The sequence below is a fragment of the Silene latifolia genome, chromosome 5 (assembly GCF_048544455.1).
Source record: "Silene latifolia isolate original U9 population chromosome 5, ASM4854445v1, whole genome shotgun sequence".
Classification (NCBI taxonomy): Eukaryota; Viridiplantae; Streptophyta; class Magnoliopsida; order Caryophyllales; family Caryophyllaceae; genus Silene; species Silene latifolia.
In genome coordinates this window covers 52,234,331-52,256,469 of record NC_133530.1, presented here as the reverse complement: position 1 = coordinate 52,256,469, position 22,139 = coordinate 52,234,331, and the positions used below count along the sequence as shown (strand labels likewise).

Genomic DNA, 22,139 nt, shown 5'->3' with positions numbered 1-22,139 from the left:
ACTTTGAGGTCTGTTCCTGTAAATGAGACAAAACATACCAAAGTAGCCTATTCGGGGCATTTTGCAATACAAAACTATAAAAATGACATAGAAACGCGTGCTATAAGAGGCTAAAAAGACTATATAAATTGCACGTATCAGAACCTCTGCATAAGTTAGAGACTCATCTAACTCTATGTTCTCAACCTCAAAGCACATGTTATGGATCGCTCACATACTTCTGGAATTGCGAAACATGAAACACGTTGTGGACCCGATCAAGCGATGGTGGTAAATCTAGCCGGTAGGCTACTTCACCTATGCGGTCTAAGATCTCATAAGGACCGATAAACTTCTGGCTCAACTTCCCTTTCTTTCCAAACCTCATCACCCCTCACTTAGGTGACACTTTCAAAAGGACCTTGTCACCTACTGCGAACTCAATGTCCCTGCAATGCAAATCTACATAACTCTTTTGGTGATCTTGAGCTGCTTTTATTTTTTGGCGAATCATGCGAACTTTCTCAATCATATCCTGCACCATCTGTGGTCCTAAAACCACTGTCTCAGCACTATCGTCCCAACAAACCGGAGTCTTGCACTTTCTGCCATAAAAAGCCTCAAACGGTGTCATCCTAATGCTGGTGTGATAGATGTTGTTGTATGATAACTCAATCAACTCCAACCTATCTTCCCAACCTCCACAAAACTACATGGCACAAGCCCTCAATATGTCTTCCAAAGTCTTGATAGTTCTCTCAGTCTGACCATCTATCGCAAGATGAAAAGTTGTACTCATCTTTAAAGTAGTTCTCATCAAATCCTGCAACTCTTGCCAAAACCGTGATATAAATCTTGCCTCTCGATCATACACTATGTCCTTTGGCCCCCCATGTAACCGAACCACATGCTTCCTATAACCCAAGGCTAATTGTATCTCAGTCCAAGTATCCTTCATCAGATTGAAGTGAGCTGACTTTGTTAAACGATCGACTATCACCCAAATCATATTGTTACCTTGCTGAGTCCTTGGTAACCCCACGATGAAGTCCATAGAGATCGACTTCCATTTCCACTTTGGCACCTCAAGTGACTGAAACTTACCTTGTGGTATGCGTTGTTCACCCTTTACTCTTTGGCAAGTTAGACACTTAGCCACGAACTCGGCCCCATCTTCTTCATGTTAGACCACCAAAACGTTTTTTTTAAGTCCTTATAAAGCTTATCACCACCCGAGTGAACTGAATAAGAAGTGCAATAAGCCTTCATCATGATCAACTTCTTCAATTCCACATCAATTGGAACACGCCATCTCCCATCAAAACGAACACACTCATTTGTGTGGATAGAAAACCTCGAAATTGTGTCATTCTCTTTCCTTGACTTCCACTCTTGAATCTTGGGATCTAGCTCATGTTTCCTCTTTATGTCATCATACAAGTTCGGTTCGATAGTCAAGTCCCCGATATCATCCCTCTTTTGAATCATATGAGTCCCCATCTTGGACATCTCATCCATCGATTTCAGCAAGGACATGGCTATACACAACGAATGTACACTCTTCCTACTCAAAGCATCTGCCACCACATTAGACTTATCCTCGTGATAGATGATCTCCATGTCATAGTCCCTAATCAACTTCATCCACCGTTTCTGTCGCATGTGTAATACTACGGATTTATGAGTCTCTGGGTACTCTATCGAGTAGGCCTTACTCTGTCGAGTAAGCGTGAGTTGCAGTTTAAAATAGTTTCTGACCTGTTGGGTACTCGATCGAGTAACGTAGATACTCGATCGAGTAAGGGGCACTCGATCGATACCTCGACTCGATCGAGTAAGCTTACGGGGATGATTTATCGGGTTTTGTTAATAATGCGATTAAGTATATAATTCTTTTCTTTAAACACTTTTAAAACTTAATTACTTTCAAAGAGAGAAATCAAACTACGTTCTTCGCATCAATCGCATTGTTGGCAAATCCCGGAGCTTGGAAGGTCGGATTTTACCTGTCTTTATACCGTTGTAATCCTTGCGTCGAGGGTAAGACCTATGTACCGTTTTTATATTATTTCGTTAAAGTTGGTTAAACCCTAATATTGGTAATTGGGGGTTTTGTTGTATTTTGTGATTGGTAGTGATTATATGTTTGTATGTTAGGAGGAGGATTCGTAGAGGAAGCGTTTTGATATCAGCTGTGAGATCGTCTGATTGTTTTGTGCTTTCCAGGTAGGGTTTCCCTACTCAGTATTAGTCCCATGATGTGTTGATTGGTGTTTGTGATTGTTGAATATTATCATACTCGTATTGTGACAATTGTTGGGTTTGATTATTGAGTAGTAGTTGTGATTGATTGTATCTGTCTGTGTTCTTCGGGGTGCGTCCCTGGTTGAGTGGAGTCACTTGCGGGAGTGGCTTCACGCCCATGATTCGCCTTCCGTGGAACCCGCCACAAAAGGGATGTGCACATTAATGGATTTGGGTTTATCGCTCGATGGAGATGAGCGGGGCTTAGGTGGGAACGGCAGCGGTCCCCCACATCGGCGAGGAGTGACTGTTGCGATGGGCACTCTGGCAGGACTACACACTTTAGTGTGTAGTCAGGATTGTGGAGTTGGGTTTGGAGTTCGGAGAATATTTGTGATGATTGAGCTGTTTGTTTTACTGTATTGTTGGTTTATATCAATTGTGTGATTAGTACTTGACCCGTTTAATGTTTTAAAAGCGTGGTGATCCATTCGGGGATGGTGAGCGATTATTGAGCGGTATGAGTCGAGTTCTTGGGATAGCCGGGATGTGCCACCGTCGATGATAGAAGTCTTCATTTGTAGCTTAGTAGTTTAATAAACATTTCATTTAGTTGCTAGACAGTTGGTTTGAGAACTTGTATTCGTATTTTGGTTTTGGTTTTGGATTGTAACCTTTCGCTAAAGTATTTCTATTTAAATGTTGTTTCGTTATTGTCTATTTGACTATCATTGCCTCGGGTAACCGAGATGGTAACATCCTTATACCTGAGTGGTCCTGGTAAGGCACTTGGATTATGGGGGTGTTACAAAATGGTATCAGAGCGACGATCCTGAAACCTGTAACCAATGAATCTAATGAACATAGGGAGTCAATTAAAATGAACCCGGGGTAAAAGTTGTAGGAGCTAATGCAAAGGCTTGGGAGACATCCTAAAGTCGCGAACTCGCCCTACAATTTTGAACCGGTCACATGGGGGGTATATGTCAAGGTCGTATTTGATGTTTGTTAGTTTGTATGTGAATGTGGTGATGTATGCTATAATTGTTGGATGTTTGGAGTAGAAGGTTGAGTTTGTGCATGAAAGGTTGGTGAAGTATATAGAACTGTTGTTTAAATAAGAAGCATGTTGGTTGTTTACTATGTGGCGTTTGATAATATGATATAGTTGTTTTGTTGATCATAAGAAAAGCTTGGTAGAAATGCATGCTTAACTATTTTATATGTCGATTTATAAAGTTGCATAGAATATGTTGGGATATGTGAGATAACATGCGGGTAGTATATACGAGTCAGCATGACTCGATCGAGTAAGGGGGTACTCGATCGAGTAGGTGAGATACTCGATCGAGTGGGTCTGACTCGATCGAGTGGGTATTTGACGTTTTTATAACCAGAATCGTGGTTTGTGGGTACTCGATCGAGTACATAGGGCACTCGATTGAGTAGGGGGTCACTCGATCGAGTAGCCTGGCTACTCGGTCGAGTATGTTAGAGATCAGAAGGTCTGTTTGGGGTCTGATGTCGGGGCACTCGATCGAGTATGGTGGGCACTCAATCGAGTAGCCGCTACTCGATCGAGTATGTTTAGGCACTCGATCGAGTGTGTTCTGGGCAGTCCGCTTTCGTGTTTTGAGGTTTTAGTGCGTATGTTTATGTCTACCCTTTATTATATAGTTTCAAGATGCCGCCCAAGAGAAACGCTTTGTATGCGAGAGCTGAGACCATGAACATAGATGATATCATTAAGATGTTGGAGCATCAGGATGCTCTTACGGAGGCCTTAAAGAAAGTGGGATAGGATCAGGATAAGGAGGTTGATCACTCTAAGATCAGCCTCTATATAGCGAGGTTTAACCCAAAAGAGTACAAGGGGAACGGGGAACCTAACCTTCTTGACAACTGGCATCGTGAGATGGAGAATATACTAGACTTGGTTCACTGTCCGGATGAGATGAGGGTAGAACAAGCTGCGTTCTACCTGAGGTAAGCAGCTGGCGAGTGGTGGGATAAGGTGAAGGTGAGTGCTAGGGAGATGTATGCGAACCAGGGCTTACCTGCTATACCTTGGGAAGAGTTTCGGAGGGCTATGAGGAAAGAGTTTGTACCGGAACATGTGAGGAGTAAGCTGAGAGAGGAGTTTGATGGGTTTAAGATGACATCTGATATGTCAGTTGCTGAGTACTACAAGCAGTTTAATGAGAAGTCTAGGTATGCTAAGGATATGGGTTTGAGTGAGGAGAACCTGGCGCTGAGGTTTGAGATGGGGTTGACCCCTAAGATCATGGATAAGCTACCTGTGGGAGTCCTTACCGATGTTAAGGAAGCTTGTGAGAGGGCTGGAAGAGCTGAGAGGTTGGTGGAGATGGCTCGGGAGAGAGTAAGTGTTGAGAAAAGAAAGGCTGAGAGTGAGGGTGGTGGCCAATCTAGTCACAAGAAAGGCAACCACAATCAAGCTAGAGGGTTTTCTGTTGGGTCAGGGTTCAGTGTTGGGGCTTCCTTTGGGCGTGGCCGTGTGAGTAGTAGTGGTAGTTGGAGGATGACTTGTTTTGGCTGTGGCGGTGTAGGCCACAAGAGACATGAGTGCACGAGTGCACCGGGAGCTTTTCAGGGATCGGCTCAGGGGAGCTATTCTCAGGGACCTGCACAGAGTTATGCGAGCAATAGACCGTCCAGGTCATGGCCTAACCGGGGAAGTCAGAGCTATCAGGGTGGAGGTAACCGCAATGGCGGTATTTCTTATCAGAAACCAGCTACGAACAACAACAACAATCCGGGGTCTGGTGCTAAGCTGACCACATCAGCTAGTACTATCCAGGGAAGTGGACAGAAGACCAGTGGAAAGTTGTTCATGATGGACAAGAAAGCAGCTGAGGATGATGCACATGTTATCACTGGTACTTTTCTTGTTAACGGTATTCATACCTTTGTTTTGTTTGATTCGGGGGCGTCTCAGTCGTTTATATCTTCGAGTCATGTTAAACGGATGGGTTTGAGGGTATATGAGTCTGTAAGTGAGAAAGTTTTTATACCTTCGGGTGAGTCTGTATCATGTGGGAGGTTGTATAGAGATGTGCCTATGATAGTTGGGCAAGTTGATCTACCTATAGACTTGCTAGAGTTTCCTTTTGACGGTTTTGAGATGATAGTCGGGATGGATTGGTTGGGAAAGTATAGAGCTAAGATAGACTGTCATCAAAAGAAAGTGTCTTTGAGAGGGCCCAAGGGTGTTAGTGTGTCTTATCGTGGGTTTCTAGTCAAACCCAAAGTTAAGTTGATTGCAGCTGTCACCTTGAAGTCTTATCTGAGGAAGGGATGCCCTTTGATCTTGTGCCATGTGAGAGATGACCGGATAGAGAGTCCGACAGTTGATCAGATACCAGTGGTGGGAGAGTTTGCAGATGTATTTCCAGAGGAGATTCCTGGGTTACCACCGAAGAGGGAGATAGATTTCTTAGTTGAGTTGAAACCAGGGACGGGGCCAATCTCTAAGGCATCGTACCGGATGGGTCCTAAAGAGATGGAGGAGCTTAGAAAATAGTTAGATGATCTGATAGAGAAGGGATACATTAGACCTAGTGTATCGCCGTGAGGAGCACCAGTTCTTTTCGTGAAGAAAAAAGATGGGAGTTTGAGGTTGTGCATAGACTACAGGAAGCTGAACCGAGTGACGGTGAAGAACAAGTATCCTTTGCCAAGGATAGATGACTTGTTTGATCAGTTGAGTGGTTTATCAGTCTTTTCTAAGATTGATTTGAGGTCGGGGTACCATCAGGTGAAGATTAGAGAGGTGGACATACCAAAGATATCTTTCACGTCGAGGTATGGCCATTATGAGTATGTGGTGATGCCGTTTGGGTTATCTAATGCACTGGCTGTGTTTATGGATTTGATGAACAGAATCTTCAGACAGTTTTTGGACAAGTTAGTGGTGGTGTTTATTGATGACATCTTAGTCTACTCTAAGACTAAGGAGGAGCATGAGGAGCATCTGAGGATTGTGTTGCAGACTTTGAGGGAGCATGAGTGATATACTAAGCTATCCAAGTGTGAGTTCTGGTTAGAGAAAGTTGCTTTTCTGGGGCATGTGATCTCTAAGGAGGGAGTAGCTGTGGATCCGACAAAGATTGAAGCAGTGACAAAGTGGGAAGCACCAAAGAATGTTGCTGAGATCAGGAGTTTCTTGGGTTTAGCTGGATACTACAGACGGTTCGTGAAATACTAGACCTATGACAGCTTTGATGAGGAAAGAGAACAGGTTTCATTGGGATGAGAGTTGTGAGACGTCGTTCCAAACATTAAAGGAGCGTTTGACCACAACTCCTATCTTAGCATTGCCTGAAGGGATCGAGAACTTTGAGGTTTATACAGATGCCTCAAAGAATGGGTTGGGATGTGTGTTGATGCAGAACGGTAAGGTGATTGCCTATGATTCTAGGCAATTGAAGCCGTATGAGGAGAACTACCCTACACATGATCTAGAGTTGGGTGCAGTGGAGTTTGCTCTCAAGATTTGGAGACATTACCTTTATGGGGCGACCTTTAAGGTATTTTTGGATCACAAGAGTCTCAAGTACATCTTCACTCAAAAGGAGTTGAACATAAGACAGAGGAGGTGGATGGAGCTGATTAGCGATTATGACTTAGATATTATCTACCATGAAGGGAAATCCAATGTTGTTGCAGATGCTTTGAGTAGGAAGAGTGTACATTCCCTGTGTACAACTCTATCTTTAATGAGGTTGAGAGATGAGGTGGGGAAGTTTGGGATACATATGATGCAGAGAGGGGATGTTGTGGGAGATTTGACAAAGATGTACTGATCTTTATGATGATATTCGAGGTAAACAGGCTTTAGATCCTAAGATGGTTGAGTGGAGAGCTGGAGTAGAGAAAGGGACAGTGTCTCGATTCTCTATTCATACAGATGGTAGTTTGAGGTTCGATGATAGGTGGTGTGTCCCTAATGATGAGGAGCTGAAAAAGACTATCATGACAGAGGCACATTGTACACCATATTCGGTACATCCAGTGGTGACAAAGCGTACAAGGACTTGAAGAACACGTTTTGGTGGCCTGGGATGAAGAAAGAAACAATGAGTTTGTGACCCGTTGTTTGACATGCCGAGAGAGTTAAAGGGGAACAATGATGACCACAAGGTAAGATTCAGTCTTTAGAGGTACCTGAGTGGAAGTGGGAATCCATTTCTATGGATTTTATCGTGGGTTTGCCAAAGAGTCAACAGGGTAACAACATGATATGGGTAATAGTGGATCGACTGACCAAGTCAGCTCACTTTATGCCAATGAAAGATACATGTGTTCCGGGTGTAATTCCAGAGCAGATTTGTTTACCACGTAAGCTTGGTGAAATGATGTCTTTTCTTGTCTCGACTCTTCCTTTCGGTCTCTCCTGAAACGATGAACAAACTGAGGGCTCGGCTTTGCACCGAGCGTACTCACTCCGACGCTCAAGTCAGTAAACTTAAAGGGATTAAGTTGTGTGTTACTTGACAAAGTATATTGTAGAGAGATAAGGGAGTTTATACCAGATGAATAGTGAGTTTTAGGTTAGATTGTGGATCCCCTTCTCAATGAGAGAAGTGGAGTATTTATAGACTTTCACCTTTTGTCACGTAGTGGCCAAGTGGCCAAGTGGCTAGCAGGTGGAAAGACTGTTCTACCCTCGGCCGAGGGACCCATGGTAGGCCGGATGACTCCATGCCGAGGGATATGAGTACGCGGATATGTCTCCCATTTGGGTTGGTTGCCAGTAGAGACCAATGATTGGCCGACAGGCTGCGTCGGTTAGGCGGTCTAACATGTTGACTTGCTGTCTTTTGATCTTTGACCATGCTCAATATGTTGACTCGGTCAGTGGGTGCAGAATATGCCTCATCAATTTGCCCCCAGCGTAGTCTATGCCGTGGTATGGACCTTCGATGAGTGTTGAGCGTATTCTGCGCAAGTCGCATTTTCTTCCCCGGCTTCCTCTTCCCCGGCTTGCTTCTGTTCAGGTCGTACCATATCCCCCCTCCACATGGATGTGTAATGGACATCAAATGTGGAAAAGAAGGTGTCGCTGGCCGGCGGGTCCAAGGTTGAGAGTGCCGGATGTTTTGATTGTCCCCACGGTCTTTGCAAGCTTGGTTGATCAGCTGGCCGTTTGGCAAGTAGATAACAAGGAGCGTGTTGAAGAAGATACGTCGATTGGCATTCCGCCAAGTAGCGTGTCAAAGAAGATTGGTAACTGTTGTGACGATTGACATTCCGTGGCTGCATGCTTGACACGTGTCTTGGTTTTGATTGGTTGACGCTTCATGGGCTTTACCCTGATTGGTCGGATTGAGTGGGCTTTGCCCTATAAATAGGGCAGTTAGCCCCTGAATTTGCCCTTTCAAATTCATTTTCTCAAAAAATTTTCTTCTTTTCGCTTAGTTTTCTTTGACGAAACTCCTCTCTAGTCTTTGAAGCGTTACTCGGCGTAACACTCTTCCCAAGGTAAACAAACAAATTTTCCAACTTTTAATTGTTAAGTTTTTGTTGTGAACATGTCTTCTGGTGATGCCGGACCTAGTAATCCTGCGCCGGGGGGTTCCCCGTCGCGCCTTGATGAGGAGGAGGCACTGGCCGCCATCCCGATAAGGTCTAGGGGGCCCTAGGTCTCCTTCTCCTGAGGTTGATGATCAGTATTTGGATGGTTTCTCGGATGATGATGATGGTGATGATGACGGTGATAATGACGGTGATGATGAGGAAAGGACTCATTCCGATGAGAGGCCGCATCTCTTGGATCACGGCGAAGCCTGTAAGATCAGTCCTGATCGTGCTTGGACCAACAAGTTCGCCAGTTGTTCTGGTTCTGATTTTTTCGAACATCATTTCTCCTTCGGCAGGGAGTATAGGATTGTTATCCCCAAGGAGGGTCAAGCGGTCTGTTGCCCTCCCAAGGGCTGTATCGGCGTATACATCAGACACCTGGAGTATGGGCTCCGGTTTCCTCTGAATGAATACGTCGCAGCCATCCTTAAAGCCATGAATGTCGCCGTGGCTCAACTGCATCCGTTGGCCATTAGGACTATAGTTGGCTTTGTGTGGCTCTGTCTCTTTAAAAAGGAGGCCCCAACGGTTAACTTATTCCGCCGGCTTCATCACCTTCGGCCGTCAGCCTTTGGTGGCGTGGGGTGGTACAGCGTGCAGACAGAGCCGGGTTACGTCTCCGTCTCTAAGCTTACTTCCTGCAAGGACTGGAAGGCGCGGTGGGTGTACGTCGAGGTTCCGGAGGATTATCCACTGCCTCGGTCCTTTGAGCAGCGTGTCAATTTGCGGTGTGAGAGCCGGGGGGAGCGTGAGAAATATGTCTCCCGGAGTAAGCTTAAGATGGATGCCATCAAGGTCCATCTTAATGAGGACGAAAAACGGGCAATGAAGTCTGTTTGAGAGGCGAGAAGGATGGGACGCCGAAGGGATGGATGCCCCCGACGCAGATCATTCTTCAGGATGAGCCGCTCTGCCACGTCGGCCTCATACCGGCCCTAGCACGGGGTGAGTGGGGTCGGTGTGAGGCCCATCTCTCGCTTTTAATGTTTACGTTTTTGAACCTTGATTTATTTCTTTTATTTAACTCTTGCTTCGTTTCTTTTACAGACCGTTTTGGCCCGGATCTGTCTGAGGAAATCCTCAAGAAGATGGGACTTGACAAGGACAAGAATGTTGTTGAGTTGCGTCCAAAGGCCGATACACGTGATCGCAGACCGGCGCCAAACGACCTTATGGATCAACAGTTGAAGGCCCTAGATGTGACGGCGGCCCAGGCGAAGGTTGCCGGTAACATTCCGCGTCGGAAGCGAAAAGCAACGTCTTCGGGGGCGACGACGTCAACTTCAGTTCCACCTCCAATCCCTGCAGTCCAAAAGGAGACGGTGGTGGTCGTCGATATTACCGACGAGGAGACCACCGTGGCAGAGGAATCTCCTCTCTTACGTAAGAGAAAAGAGACTGCTGCTGCCGCTGCTACTGCTACTGCTGCTACTGCTACCGAGGCCGGCAAAGGAATGGGGCCAGCCAGCCCTCTATCTAAGAAGCCCAGGACTGGTACGGATTTAACCTGTGGCTCAGATTTAGCTGGTTCATTAGGCGTTCCTGATGACAGGCTCTCTGGTATGTCCATGAATGTTGACATGGATGCTTTGTCCGAATTTTTTGTAGATCAACCGCCGCCGTCTACCGGTCCTACTGAACGTTGTATTGAGAAGCGACCTGCGCAGACGGGTGGTAAAGATGCCACCGTCGTCTCCTCCTCCCCGAAGCCTTCCCCTGCCCAGATTAGGTCGGAGGGCATAAGGTTGTCCAAGATGCTGGCGAAGTGGGCTGATATGGCCGGTGCTCATATTATGGAGCAGGAAAAGGTCATGGCCGAAGCTGCCCCACAGCTTGAACGGCTCAAGCTTGAGCTCGCTGCTGCGAAGAAGGAAGCTGAGGGGGCCAAGGTCGAGGCTGAAAAGGCGGTCCTTGCTGAGCGAAAACTTAGGGAAGACGCTGAAAAGGTGGTCCTTGTTGAGAGAGCCAAGGTTGAGGCTGCGGGGGCTGAAGCCGCTAAGTTGCTGGAGGAGCGTGACAAGCTTCAGGCTGTCATCGACTTCACTGCTAAGAAGAGGGACGAATAGAAGTTCCTGTTTAAGGCCCAGGGGAAGGTGCTTTGGAACACGAAGGCTATCATCGCCCAGAGGGAGTTGGACATTGAGACGCTCCAAAGCGTCATCCTCCCTAACATGTGCGCCCAATACCGGGACCTGGCCGAAGAAGCCGCCAGGGAAGTGATCGGAGAGCTCTTTCCTGAAGGCTCCTTCCCGTGGCAGAGATTTGACGAGCTGCTTGATGACAAGCTTGATGCTAAGACGAAGGCCGCTGAGGAGAAGGCTGCGGAGGAGGCAAGGGTGAAGAAAGAGGAAGAGGAGGCCGCGGAGAAGGCGGCCCATGCTGAAAAGGCGAAGGCGGCCAAGGAGGAAGCTGAGAGGGCTAGGGCAGCTGAAGCGGAAGCTGCCAAGTTGGATTCTGGGTCGCCCACCGATGGTGATGCCATTGCTGCTGCTGATGTCGCCGGTGGCGAGCAGCAACAGGCATAGGGAGACGGGCGGTCGTCACCAGATTCACCCGGCATCTCGGATAGCTTCAGCTGTTCGGGGGCCAATTATTAAGCCTTTCCTCCCTGCCATCTTTTGGCACTTCATGTCATATGTCTGTACCCTTTTGCTGTTCCTTCTTTTTTGTAAACTTTGGTAGGTAGTGTTTAGGCTTTCCCTATGGGGACGGCCGTCGATTTCTTCCTTGTAACCTGTAAACATTTTTAATAAGAGTTTGTTTACTTTGCCTCTGGCTTGCCCGAGGTCTTTTTCTCATTTTTGTCTGAGTTGTCTTCTTACGTTATTAATTGAGCGCTTCTTTTCTGTTTCTACCTTCGGCTTTGCCGGGGCAGTTAGAATGCGTATCTCAACTGTACTTAACGTTTTTAAACATGTTGGCTTGTCGGTTGCTTCCTCCACCGCCCGAGGCGGTCAGATTTGCGTTTCCCAACCGCCGCCGTGAACATGTTAGCGTATCGGCCGTTGTGTCCCCGCCGCTTCCCCCGGCCCTGGCCGAGGGAATCGGGGTTCTGGCGCGACAGGCGTTTGTATCTATAGATGATATTGATTGCGTCCTCGTTCACGCTCGATCTTAATTTGCCGAGGTGTCAGATTTGCGACTCAACTGTACTTATACGTTCTTAAGCTCGGTCTTAATTAGCCGAGGGCAAGTCGTGGTTCCCTCGTTTCTTCCCGGCTTTGGCCGGGGCAACTGAGTTAACGTTTTGACTGCTGTTGTATATATGTTAGCATTTTGGCTCGTTCCCCCGTCACTCCCGGTTAGCGGCCGAGGTGATCGAGGTTTTGGTGCTATCTTCTGTGTACATATGTCTTCTTTTGTAGGACTATGGGAGGGACACTCCATTTTGATGGAAAACTTGGAACACTCTTTATTAGAAATAATCATGCGTTGGGGTGCCCACAACGGTCTCGGACACCTCCGCCGCTATATGAAGTATTTTCTGAGGTTGTCTGTGTTCCAGTGGCTCATTAGAGGCACTCCCTCCATGTCGGTTAGCCGGTATGTACCCGGCCTCATTTCCTCAACCACTTTGTAGGGTCCTTCCCAGTTGGCCGTCATTTTGCCATGGATGTTTCCTTTGTTGGTGGCGGCCGACTTTCTTAGGACTAGATCCCCTACTTTTAAGTCCCTTTTGTGGACCCTTCGGTTGTATGCTCTTCTCATTCTGTTTTGGTAAACGGCCAAGTTGAGTCGTGCCGTATCTCGGCTTTCTTCAACCAGGTCTAGGGAGGCTTTCAGGCCTTCCTCATTTTGGACTGGGTCAAAGGTTTGCCTTCTAAATGTAGGCACCATTGCTTCAACTGGCAGGACGGCCTCAGACCCATAGACAAGGTGGAATGGACTGTACCCCGTTGCTTCTTTCTCCGTGGTTCGTAGTGACCATAGGACGCCGGGTAGTTCATCAGCCCATCTTCCCTTTAGATCTTCTACCTTCTTTTTCAAACCGTTCAAAATTGTCTTGTTAGCTGCCTCCGCCTGCCCGTTACTCTGAGGGTGGCAGACGGAGGAGTATGCGAACTTGATACCGAGCTCTTCTAGCCAGTTCATCACCAAGTCACTCCAAAATTCTCGGCCATGGTCAAATACCATGACTTGGGGTAACCCAAAACGAGTTATGATGTTTTCCCAGATTACCTTTCTCACGGCCGCCGTGGTCTTGGCAGGTACTGCGACAGCTTCGACCCATTTGGTGAAGTAGTCAACGGCGACAATTAGGTACTTTCTTCCTCCGGAGGCCGTCGGAAATGGCCCCAGTAAATCCATCCCCCATTGTGCAAATGGTAACGGACTGAGTACTGGTTGCAGGTCTCGGGAAGGTGCATGTATCACCGAAGCATGCATCTGACAGTTCTTGCACTTTTTGGTCTTAGTTCTGGAATCTTCCAGCATGGTAGGCCAGAAGTAGCCGGCTCGGAGAGCTTTGTGGGCTAGCGTTCTTGCCCCCATGTGGTGTCCGCAGATGCCTTCGTGAATCTCTGTCAGAATGAGCTCCGCGTCGGCTGGGCCGACACATTTCAAAAGTGGTCTTATCACAGACCTTCGGTATAGTTCTCCTTCGAACACCAGGTATCTTGCGGCGATCCTTTTTATCTTCTGGGAGAGACTGCGGTTTTCCGGCAACTCTTTTGTAAGTTTGTACTTCATTATCGGAGTCATCCACGTCGTCTCGGCTTCTATGTCGCCCACCATGCCAACTGTCTCGGTGATGCTTTTAGCATTTCTGATATCCACCAGCACGGTTCGACTGACATTCTTGATGGTTGAACTGGCAAGTTTTGAGAGAGCGTCGGCTCGGTTGTTCTCGGACCTGGGGATGCATTGGATTTGGAAAGATTTCAACTTTGTTGTGTCAGTTTTTACCTTTTCCAGGTATCTTACCATCCCGTCGTCTCGAGCCTCAAACTCTCCTCTAACTTGGTTAGTAACCAATAGTGAGTCTGTCTTCAACACAATGTGTTCTGCCCCGGCTGCTCTAGCTAACTCGACTCCGGTTATCACCGCCTCGTATTCGGATTCATTGTTTGAGGCCGAGAAGGTAAACTTCAAGGCGTACTCAAATTCGTCCCCGTTTGGGCAGATTATAAGGATGCCGACTCCTGAGCTGTTCGTCGTGGAGTACCCGTCGGTGTATACCTCCCATACACCGGGGTGTGATTCTTCTTGGTATGTGCACTCGGCAAGGAAGTCTGCAAGTGCTTGCCCCTTTATCGAGGGCCTCGGCCTTGTATTGAATGCCGAAGCCGGATAGCTCTCGCCCATTTGATGAGTCTGCCGGATTGTTCAAATTTTTCCAATGCTTTCTCCAATGGCCGTCGGTTAAGACCGTTACGGGATGTGCGTCGAAGTAAGGTTTTAGTTTCCTTGCGGCAACGACGACAAAAAGGCCGCTTTTCAATCGGTGGGTAATTTCTTTCGGCGGGCAACGAGTGTATGGTGATGAAGTAGATTGGTCTTCTTTTTGTTTTATACTCTGACGATTACGGCACTGACCGTGGCCGAGGTAACTGCTAAGTATAGATATAGAGTTTCCCCTAGCGTCGGTCTGGACAGGGTCGGGAGGGTTTGTAGATGAGCTTTCGATTTCTAAAGTTGTGCTCTGTTCCTCCCCCCTCAAAGAAAAGTCTTTATTCCCCTTCAACACTTTGAAGAATGGGGTGCTCTTGTCGGCTGACCGAGAAATGAAGCGGGCGAGAGCCGCCATCCTCCCGGTGAGCATCATAACCTCTTTTTGATTCCTCGGCTCCGGCAGGTCTAGAATTGCTTTGATTTTCTCTGGATTGGCATCAATTCCCCTGGCGCTGACAAGCACGCCGATGAACTTGCCGGCCCGGACGCCGAAGTTGCACTTCATTGGGTTAAGCTTCATCTTGTATTTCCTTAGCGAACAAAATGTTTCGCTCAAATCGGCCAAGTGCTCGCCGTCAGACTTGCTTTTTACAATAGCATCGTCGACGTAAGCCTCGATATTTAGCCCTTTTTGGTCTTGAAACACTTTGTCCACCAGCCTAGTGTAAGTTGCGCCAGCGTTTTTCAAACCGAACGGCATCATTTTGTACATGTACGTGTCGTATATGGTGATGAATGCGCACTTAGGCATGTCTTCTTCGGCCATGAATACCTGATGGTACCCTGAAAAGGCGTCGAGCAGGCTCAGCATAGTGTAGCCTGCTGTTGCGTCTATTAAGCTATCTATTCGAGGCAAGGGATAGCAATCTTTGGGGCATGCTTTATTAAGATTTGTAAAATCAACACACATCCTCCACCCCCCTGATGACTTCTTCACCATTACAACATTTGCTAGCCACTCAGGGTAAGTACAAGGCATTATAAAGCTCGCCTCTAATAATTTATCTACCTCGGCCTTGATGGCATCATCTTTCTCGGCCGAGGAGTTCCTCATCTTCTGCTTCACAGAGCGAGCGCTGGGGAGTATGTTCAGCTTGTGAACGATAACCTCTCGGCTCACGCCTGGCATCTCGGCGGCTGAGTACGCGAAGACGTCTTTGTTCTTCCTCAGCAGGTCTAGGAGATTAGCTCTGAACTTTGGCTCCAGGCCGACACCGATAGTTACGGTGCGCCCTGGGTCAATCTCTATCTGCTCGGTCTCGGCACCTTCGACCACGCCGACGTGGTTGGTGCTCATCGGATCACCCTCCTGTCGTAAGGATGGGCTCTTCCCTTTCTCTGACTTTTTCGCCACTTTGAGGGACTGCATGTTGCACCCTCTGGCAGATATCTGGACATTGACAACTTCGTCCCTCTCGTCCTTTAAGACGAGCTTTTGCACTTCCCCGTGGTCCGAGACATACATCAATGTTGGGCCCGGATGGACATCACAACATCGGCCTCGCTCAAGGTGACTCGGCCTATGAGGACGTTGTAGGCAGACGAACCATCAATGACCACGAACTCGGATAAAACATTCTTGGCCGCATCGGCTTGGCCAAACATCACCAAAGATCGATAGACCCTAGGGTACCAGGCCGGCCCGGAGAAGTCATCGTGGGTTGGTGCAGGGGCTCAGATCCTCAATCTTCAGACCGAGATTGAGAAAGCATTCCCTGAACATGATGTTTGTATAGGCGCCTATATCAATTAGGCACCTCTTGACCAAGTGGTTGGCTATGTCCAGGTGGACCACCGGTCGGGTCGTTTGTGTGGGGCTACGACTCCTTCGTAGTCTTTTCTTCCGATGGTTATATCGGGGACGGTGTGAGCGGGATCGATGGGGTGGGCACAAAGTTGATGGCTTGGTAAAGCTCATTTAGGTGCCGTTTGTGCCCATTAGCGGACCCACCATTCTCGTTTCCTCCGCCGACAACCTGGATCACTCCCATCCCGTGGAATACGATTTTCTCTTCTCCCGCCGGAGCCGGATTCTCGGGTTCCGACGTACTTGCCGAGGGCCCCCTTTTGGATCGGCTCCTCAATGGCGTTCTTCGATTCCGATACGATCGTCGGCCTTATGGCCGGGCTGGCCGTGATAATCGCAAAATTGGCTTGCGTCGCCTTCCCTCTTCATCTTGGGGGTCTTGTCCACTTCGCCCTTCGCTCTTGCTCGGGCGAAGACCTCGGTAGGTGATTTGACCGGAGGGGTGGGACCGTTGTATCGCTTATGGGTGTATGGTCCCGAACTCCCCGCCCCCGCCGAGTTTTGCTTCTGGCTTTGGATTTTTCGGGCCGTAACCTATTGTCATTGTCACGGCGTCCTTCATCCTCGTTGTCTCGGCGGCTCCTCCTTCCCCGAGTGCCCAGATTCACCGTGGCCTACCCAGTCTTGTGGTAGTCCTCCACCTTTATGGCTTGGTCGGCCATCCTTCCGGCGGAGTCCGGGTTGAGGTCCCCGCACTTGATCGGCTCATTTTTGAGCTCGCCTTTCGGGAGGCCCTTCATCGGTCGAAGGCCGCCGGCTCGGCATTCACTCACGGATCTGGCGAGCTTTCGCGTCGAACCTCTTCACGTAGCTCCGGAGGGACTCGTCCTCCCCCTGTCGGATGGTGAGGAGATCGAATGTCTCCACGGCCCTTCTCTTGTTGCAAGAGTACTGGGCTATGAAGTTGTCTCTTAGGTCGGCGTAGTAATACACCGAGCCATTGGGTAGCCTCTTGTACCAACTTTGGGCCATCCCATGAAGGGTTGTTGGGAAGATTCGGCACCAAACCTCATCGGGTTGCTCCCACACCGACATGTAAGACTCGAAAGCCTCGGCGTGGTCGGTCGGGTCGCTATCCCCTTTGTAGGATAGGGGTGGCGGCTTTAGTTTATTCGACACCGGGACCTCGAGGACATAGGTCTTTGAGGGGCTGTCGACCACGTGCCGAGTAGCATGTGGCGATCGGCTCCTCGTGGCCCTAGTCCGGCTTCTCTCCCCGTGACGGGAAGGGCTTCTTGTTGTCCGACTTTGGAGAGTCGGACTTCTCGTCTTCATTTCTTCGGGGTGGCCTCTTTGATGCCGCGGCGACGCCGTCCTCCCTCGCGTGGGGGAAGGACTTTGGTCGGCCATCGACACCACGGGCACCGCCGGCGTCCTAGTATGCTCCGCTCCTTGCATTGCCCGGACAAGTTGTTCGGGGTCACTTTATGGGCCCTGGTCACCTGCGGGTGTCTTTGCGGATCACCGTCGTCGCGGGCGGGGGGTGATCGGCGTGTTACCCATCAGGTCCGGGAGCGAGCTTTCGATTTTTTTCTTTAAATTTTCATCGACCACATGTCCCATGATAGTGACTTGGCTGGTAAGCAGTGGTGTTTCTGGCTGTATCGGCATCCCGTACGCCGGTTGAATGACTCGGCCGGTGGGGACCGCCCAATCTCGGAATTGTGGACTGTGTCATCCGATAGAATGCGATTTAAAAAATTTATAATCGATCACAATTATTTCTTGTTGCTTTGACATTTTCTTAGCTTGTTGGGTGGGTTTTGTTTTGTGTTGTTTTTTTTTTTGTAAGGGATTTGACTAGCTTCTAGTGTCGATTCCCCACAGACGGCGCCAATTGTTCCGGGTGTAATTCCAGAGCAGATTTGTTTACCAAGTAAGCTTGGTGAAATGATGTCTTTCCTTGTCTCGACTCTTCCTTTCGGTCTCTCCTGAAACGATGAACAAACTGAGGGCTCGGCTTTGCACCGAGCGTACTCACTCCGACGCTCAATTCAGTAAACTTAAAGGGATTAAGTTGTGTGTTACTTGACAAAGTATATTGTCGAGAGATAAGGGAGTTTATACCAGATGAATAGTGAGTTTTAGGTTAGATTGTGGATCCCCTTCTCAATGAGAGAAGTGGAGTATTTATAGACTTTCACCTTTTGTCACGTAGTGGCCAAGTGGCCAAGTGGCTAGCAGGTGGAAAGACTGTTCTACCCTCGGCCGAGGGACCCATGGTAGGCCGGATGACTCCATGCCGAGGGGTCTTGGATATGAGTACGCGGATATGTCTCCCCCATTTTTTTTTTGCCCACCCGAGACCCAATGTTGATCGGCCGAAGAGCCGCGCTGCGTCGGTTAGGCGGTCTAACATGTTGACTTGCTGTCTTTTGATCTTTGACCTTGCTCAATATGTTGACTCGGTCAGCGGGTGCAGAATATGCCCCATCAATTTGCCCCCAGCGTAGTCTATGCCGTGGTATGGACCTTCGATGAGTGTTGAGCGTATTACGCAAGTTGCATTTTCTTCCCCGCTTCCTCTTCCCGAATTTTGCTTGCTTCATTCGGGCCGTACCATATCCCCCCTCCACATGGATGTGTAATGGATATCAAATGTGGAAAAGAAGGTGTCGCTGGCCGGCGGGTCCAAGGTTGAGAGTGCCGGATGTTTTGATTGCCCCGGCCGTCTTTGCCAAGCTTGGTTGATCACCGGCGTTTGGCAAGTAGATAACAAGGAGCGTGTTGAATAAGATACGTCGATTGGCATTCCGCCAAGTAGCGTGTCAAAGAAGATTGGTAATCTTTTTTTTGATTGTGACGATTGACATTCCGTGGCTGCATGCTTGACACGTGTCTTGGTTTTGATTGGTTGACGCTTCATGGGCTTTGCCCTGATTGGTCGGATTGAGTGGGCTTTGCCCTATAAATAGGGCAGTTAGCCCCTGAATTTGGCCTTTCAAATTCATTTTCTCAAAAAATTTTCTTCTTTTCGCTTAGTTTTATTTGACGAAACTCCTCTCTAGTCTTTGAAGCGTTACTCGGCGTAACACTCTTCCCAAGGTAAACAAACAAATTTTCCAACTTTTAATTGTTAAGTTTTTGTTGTGAACATGTCTTCTGCGATGCGATGCCGGGACCTAGTAATCCCGGGGGTTCCCCTAGTCGCGCCTTGATGAGGAGGAGGCACTGGCCGCCATCCCGATAAGGTCTGGGGGCCCTAGGTCTCCTTCTCCTGAGGTTGATGATCAGTATTTGGATGGTTTCTCGGATGATGATGATGGTGATGATGACGGTGATGATGACGGTGATGATGAGGAAAGGACTCATTCCGATGAGAGGCCGCATCTCTTGGATCACGGCGAAGCCCTAAGATCGATCCCCGATCGTGCTTGGACCAACAAGTTCGCCAATTGTTCTGGTTCGATTTTTCGAACATCATTTCTCCTTCGGCAGGGAGTATAGGATTGTTATCCCCAAAGAGGGTCAAGCGGTCTGTTGCCCTCCCAAGGGCTGTATCGGCGTATACATCAGACACCTGGAGTATGGGCTCCGGTTTCCTCTGAATGAATACGTCGCAGCCATCCTTAAAGCCATGAATGTCGCCGTGGCTCAACTGCATCCGTTGGCCATTAGGACTATAGTTGGCTTTGTGTGGCTCTGTCTCTTTAAAAAGGAGGCCCCAACGGTTAACTTATTCCGCCGGCTTCATCGCCTTCGGCCGTCAGCCCCTAGTGGCGTGGGGTGGTACAGCGTGCAGACAGAGCCGGGTTACGTCTCCGTCTCTAAGCTTACTTCCTGCAAGGACTGGAAGGCGCGGTGGGTGTACGTCGAGGTTCCGGAGGATTATCCACTGCCTCGGTCCTTTGAGCACCGTGTCAATTTGCGGTGTGAGAGCCGGGGGGAGCGTGAGAAATATGTCTCCCGGAGTAAGCTTAAGATGTATGCCATCAAGGTCCATCTTAATGAGGACGAAAAACGGGCAATGAAGCTGTTTGAGACTGAGAAGGATGGGACGCCGAAGGGATGGATGCCCCCGACGCAGATCATTCTTCAAGATGAGCCGCTCTGCCACGTCGGCCTCATACCGGCCCTAGCATAGGGTGAGTGGGGTCGGTGTGAGGCCCATCTCTGCTTTTAATGTTTCTGTTTTTGAACCTTGATTTATTTCTTTTATTTAACTCTTGCTTCGTTTCTTTTTGACCGTTTTGGCCTGATCTGTAGAGAAATCCTCAAGAAGATGGGACTTGACAAGGACAAGAATGTTGTTGAGTTGCGTCCGAAGGCCGATACACGTGATCGCAGACCGGCGCCAAACGACCTTATGGATCGGCGAGATGAAGGCCCTAGATGTGACGACGACGCCCGAATTTATAATCTCGAAGGTTGCTTAATAACATTCCGCGCCGGAAGCGAAATGCAACGTCTTCGAGGGCGACGGCGTCAACTTCGCCCACCTCCAATCCCTGCAGTCCAAAAGGAGACGGTGGTGATCGTCGATATTACCGACGAGGAGACCACCGTGGCGGAGGAATCTCCTCTCTTACGTAAGAGAAAAGAGATCTGCCGCCGTTGCTACATCGTTTACTCGCTCGTCTGCTGCTACTCGCTACCGAGGCGGCAAAGGAATGGGGCCAGCCGACCCTTAAAACGTCTAAGAAGCCAAGGACTCGTACGGATTTAACTCCCATAAAACCTAAAACGGATTTAGGCCATTGGTTCATTAGGCGTTCCCGATGACAGGGCTCTACGTTATGTCCATAAATGTTGACATGGATGCTTTGTCCGAATTTTTGTAGATCAACCGCCGCCGTCTCACCGGTCCCTGCGAACGGCGTATTGAAAAGCGATCTGCGCAGACGGGTGGTAAAGATGCCACCGTCGTCTCCTCCTCCCCGAAAGCCTTCCCCCCCAAATTTGTTTTGAACCGATTAGGTCGGAGGGCATAAGGTTGTCCAAGATCTTTGGCGAAGTGGGGGCGATATGGCCGGTGCTCATATTATGGAGCAGGAAAAGGTCATGGCCGAAGCGCCCCACGGCTTGAACGGCTCAGGTCGAAGAAGGAAGCCGAGGGGACCAAGGTCGAGGCTGAAAAGGCGGTCCTTGCGAGCGAAAACTTAGGGAGGACGCCGAAAAGGTGGTCCTTGCTTTGAGAGAGCCAAGGTTGAGAGGCCGCGGGGGCCGAAGCCGCTAAGTCTGGCTGGAGGAGCATGACAAGCTTCAGTCGTCGTCGACTTCACTGCTAAGAAGAGGGACGAATGGAAGTCCCTGTTTAAGGCCCAGGGGAAGGTGCTTCAGAACACGAAGGCTATCATCGCCCAGAGGGAGTTGGACATTGAGACGCTCCAAAGCGTCATCCTCCCTAACATGTGCGCCCAATACCGGGACCTGGCCGAAGAAGCCGCCAGGGAAGTGATCGGAGAGCTCTTTCCTGAAGGCTCCTTCCCGTGGCAAAGATTTGACGAGCTGCTTGATGACAAGCTTGATGCTAAGGCGAAGGCCGCGAAGGAGAAGGCTGCGGAGGAGGCAAGGGTGAAGAAAGAGGAAGAGGAGGCCGCGGAGAAGGCGGCCCATGCTAAAAAGGCGAAGGCGGCCAAGGAGGAAGCTGAGAGGGCTAGGGCAGCTGAAGCTGAAGCTGCCAAGTTGGATTCTGGGTCGCCCACCGATGGTGATGCCATTGCTGCTGCTGATGTCACCGGTGGCGAGCAACAACAGGCATAGGGAGACGGGCGGTCATCACCAGATTCACCCGGCATCTCGGATAGCTTCAGCTGTTCGGGGGCTAATTATTAAGCCTTTCCTCCCTGCCATCTTTTGGCACTTCATGTCATATGTCTGTACCCTTTTGCTGTTCCTTCTTTTTTGTAAACTTTGGTAGGTAGTGTTTAGGCTATCCCTATGGGGATGGCCGTCGATTTATTCCTTGTAACCTGTAAACATTTTTAATAAGAGTTTGTTTACTTTGCCTCTGGCTTGGCCGAGGTCTTTTTCTCGTTTTTGTCTGAGTTGTCTTCTTACGTTATTAATTGAGCGCTTCTTTTCTGTTTCTACCTTCGGCTTTGTCGGGGCAGTTAGAATGCGTATCTCAACTGTACTTAACGTTTTTAAACATGTTGGCTTGTCGGTTGCTTCCTCC

The 22,139-nt window shown here is 48.9% G+C and overlaps 1 protein-coding gene across 1 annotated transcript; it reads right to left on the bottom strand.

Annotated features, from left to right (window-relative positions):
- Window positions 1-1,122: 1,122 nt before the first annotated feature.
- Window positions 1,123-1,641, bottom strand: LOC141655366 (uncharacterized). The gene has a single exon (XM_074462451.1). The coding sequence runs from the start codon at window positions 1,639-1,641 to the stop codon at window positions 1,123-1,125; it is 519 nt and encodes a 172-aa protein (XP_074318552.1).
- Window positions 1,642-22,139: the final 20,498 nt, after the last annotated feature.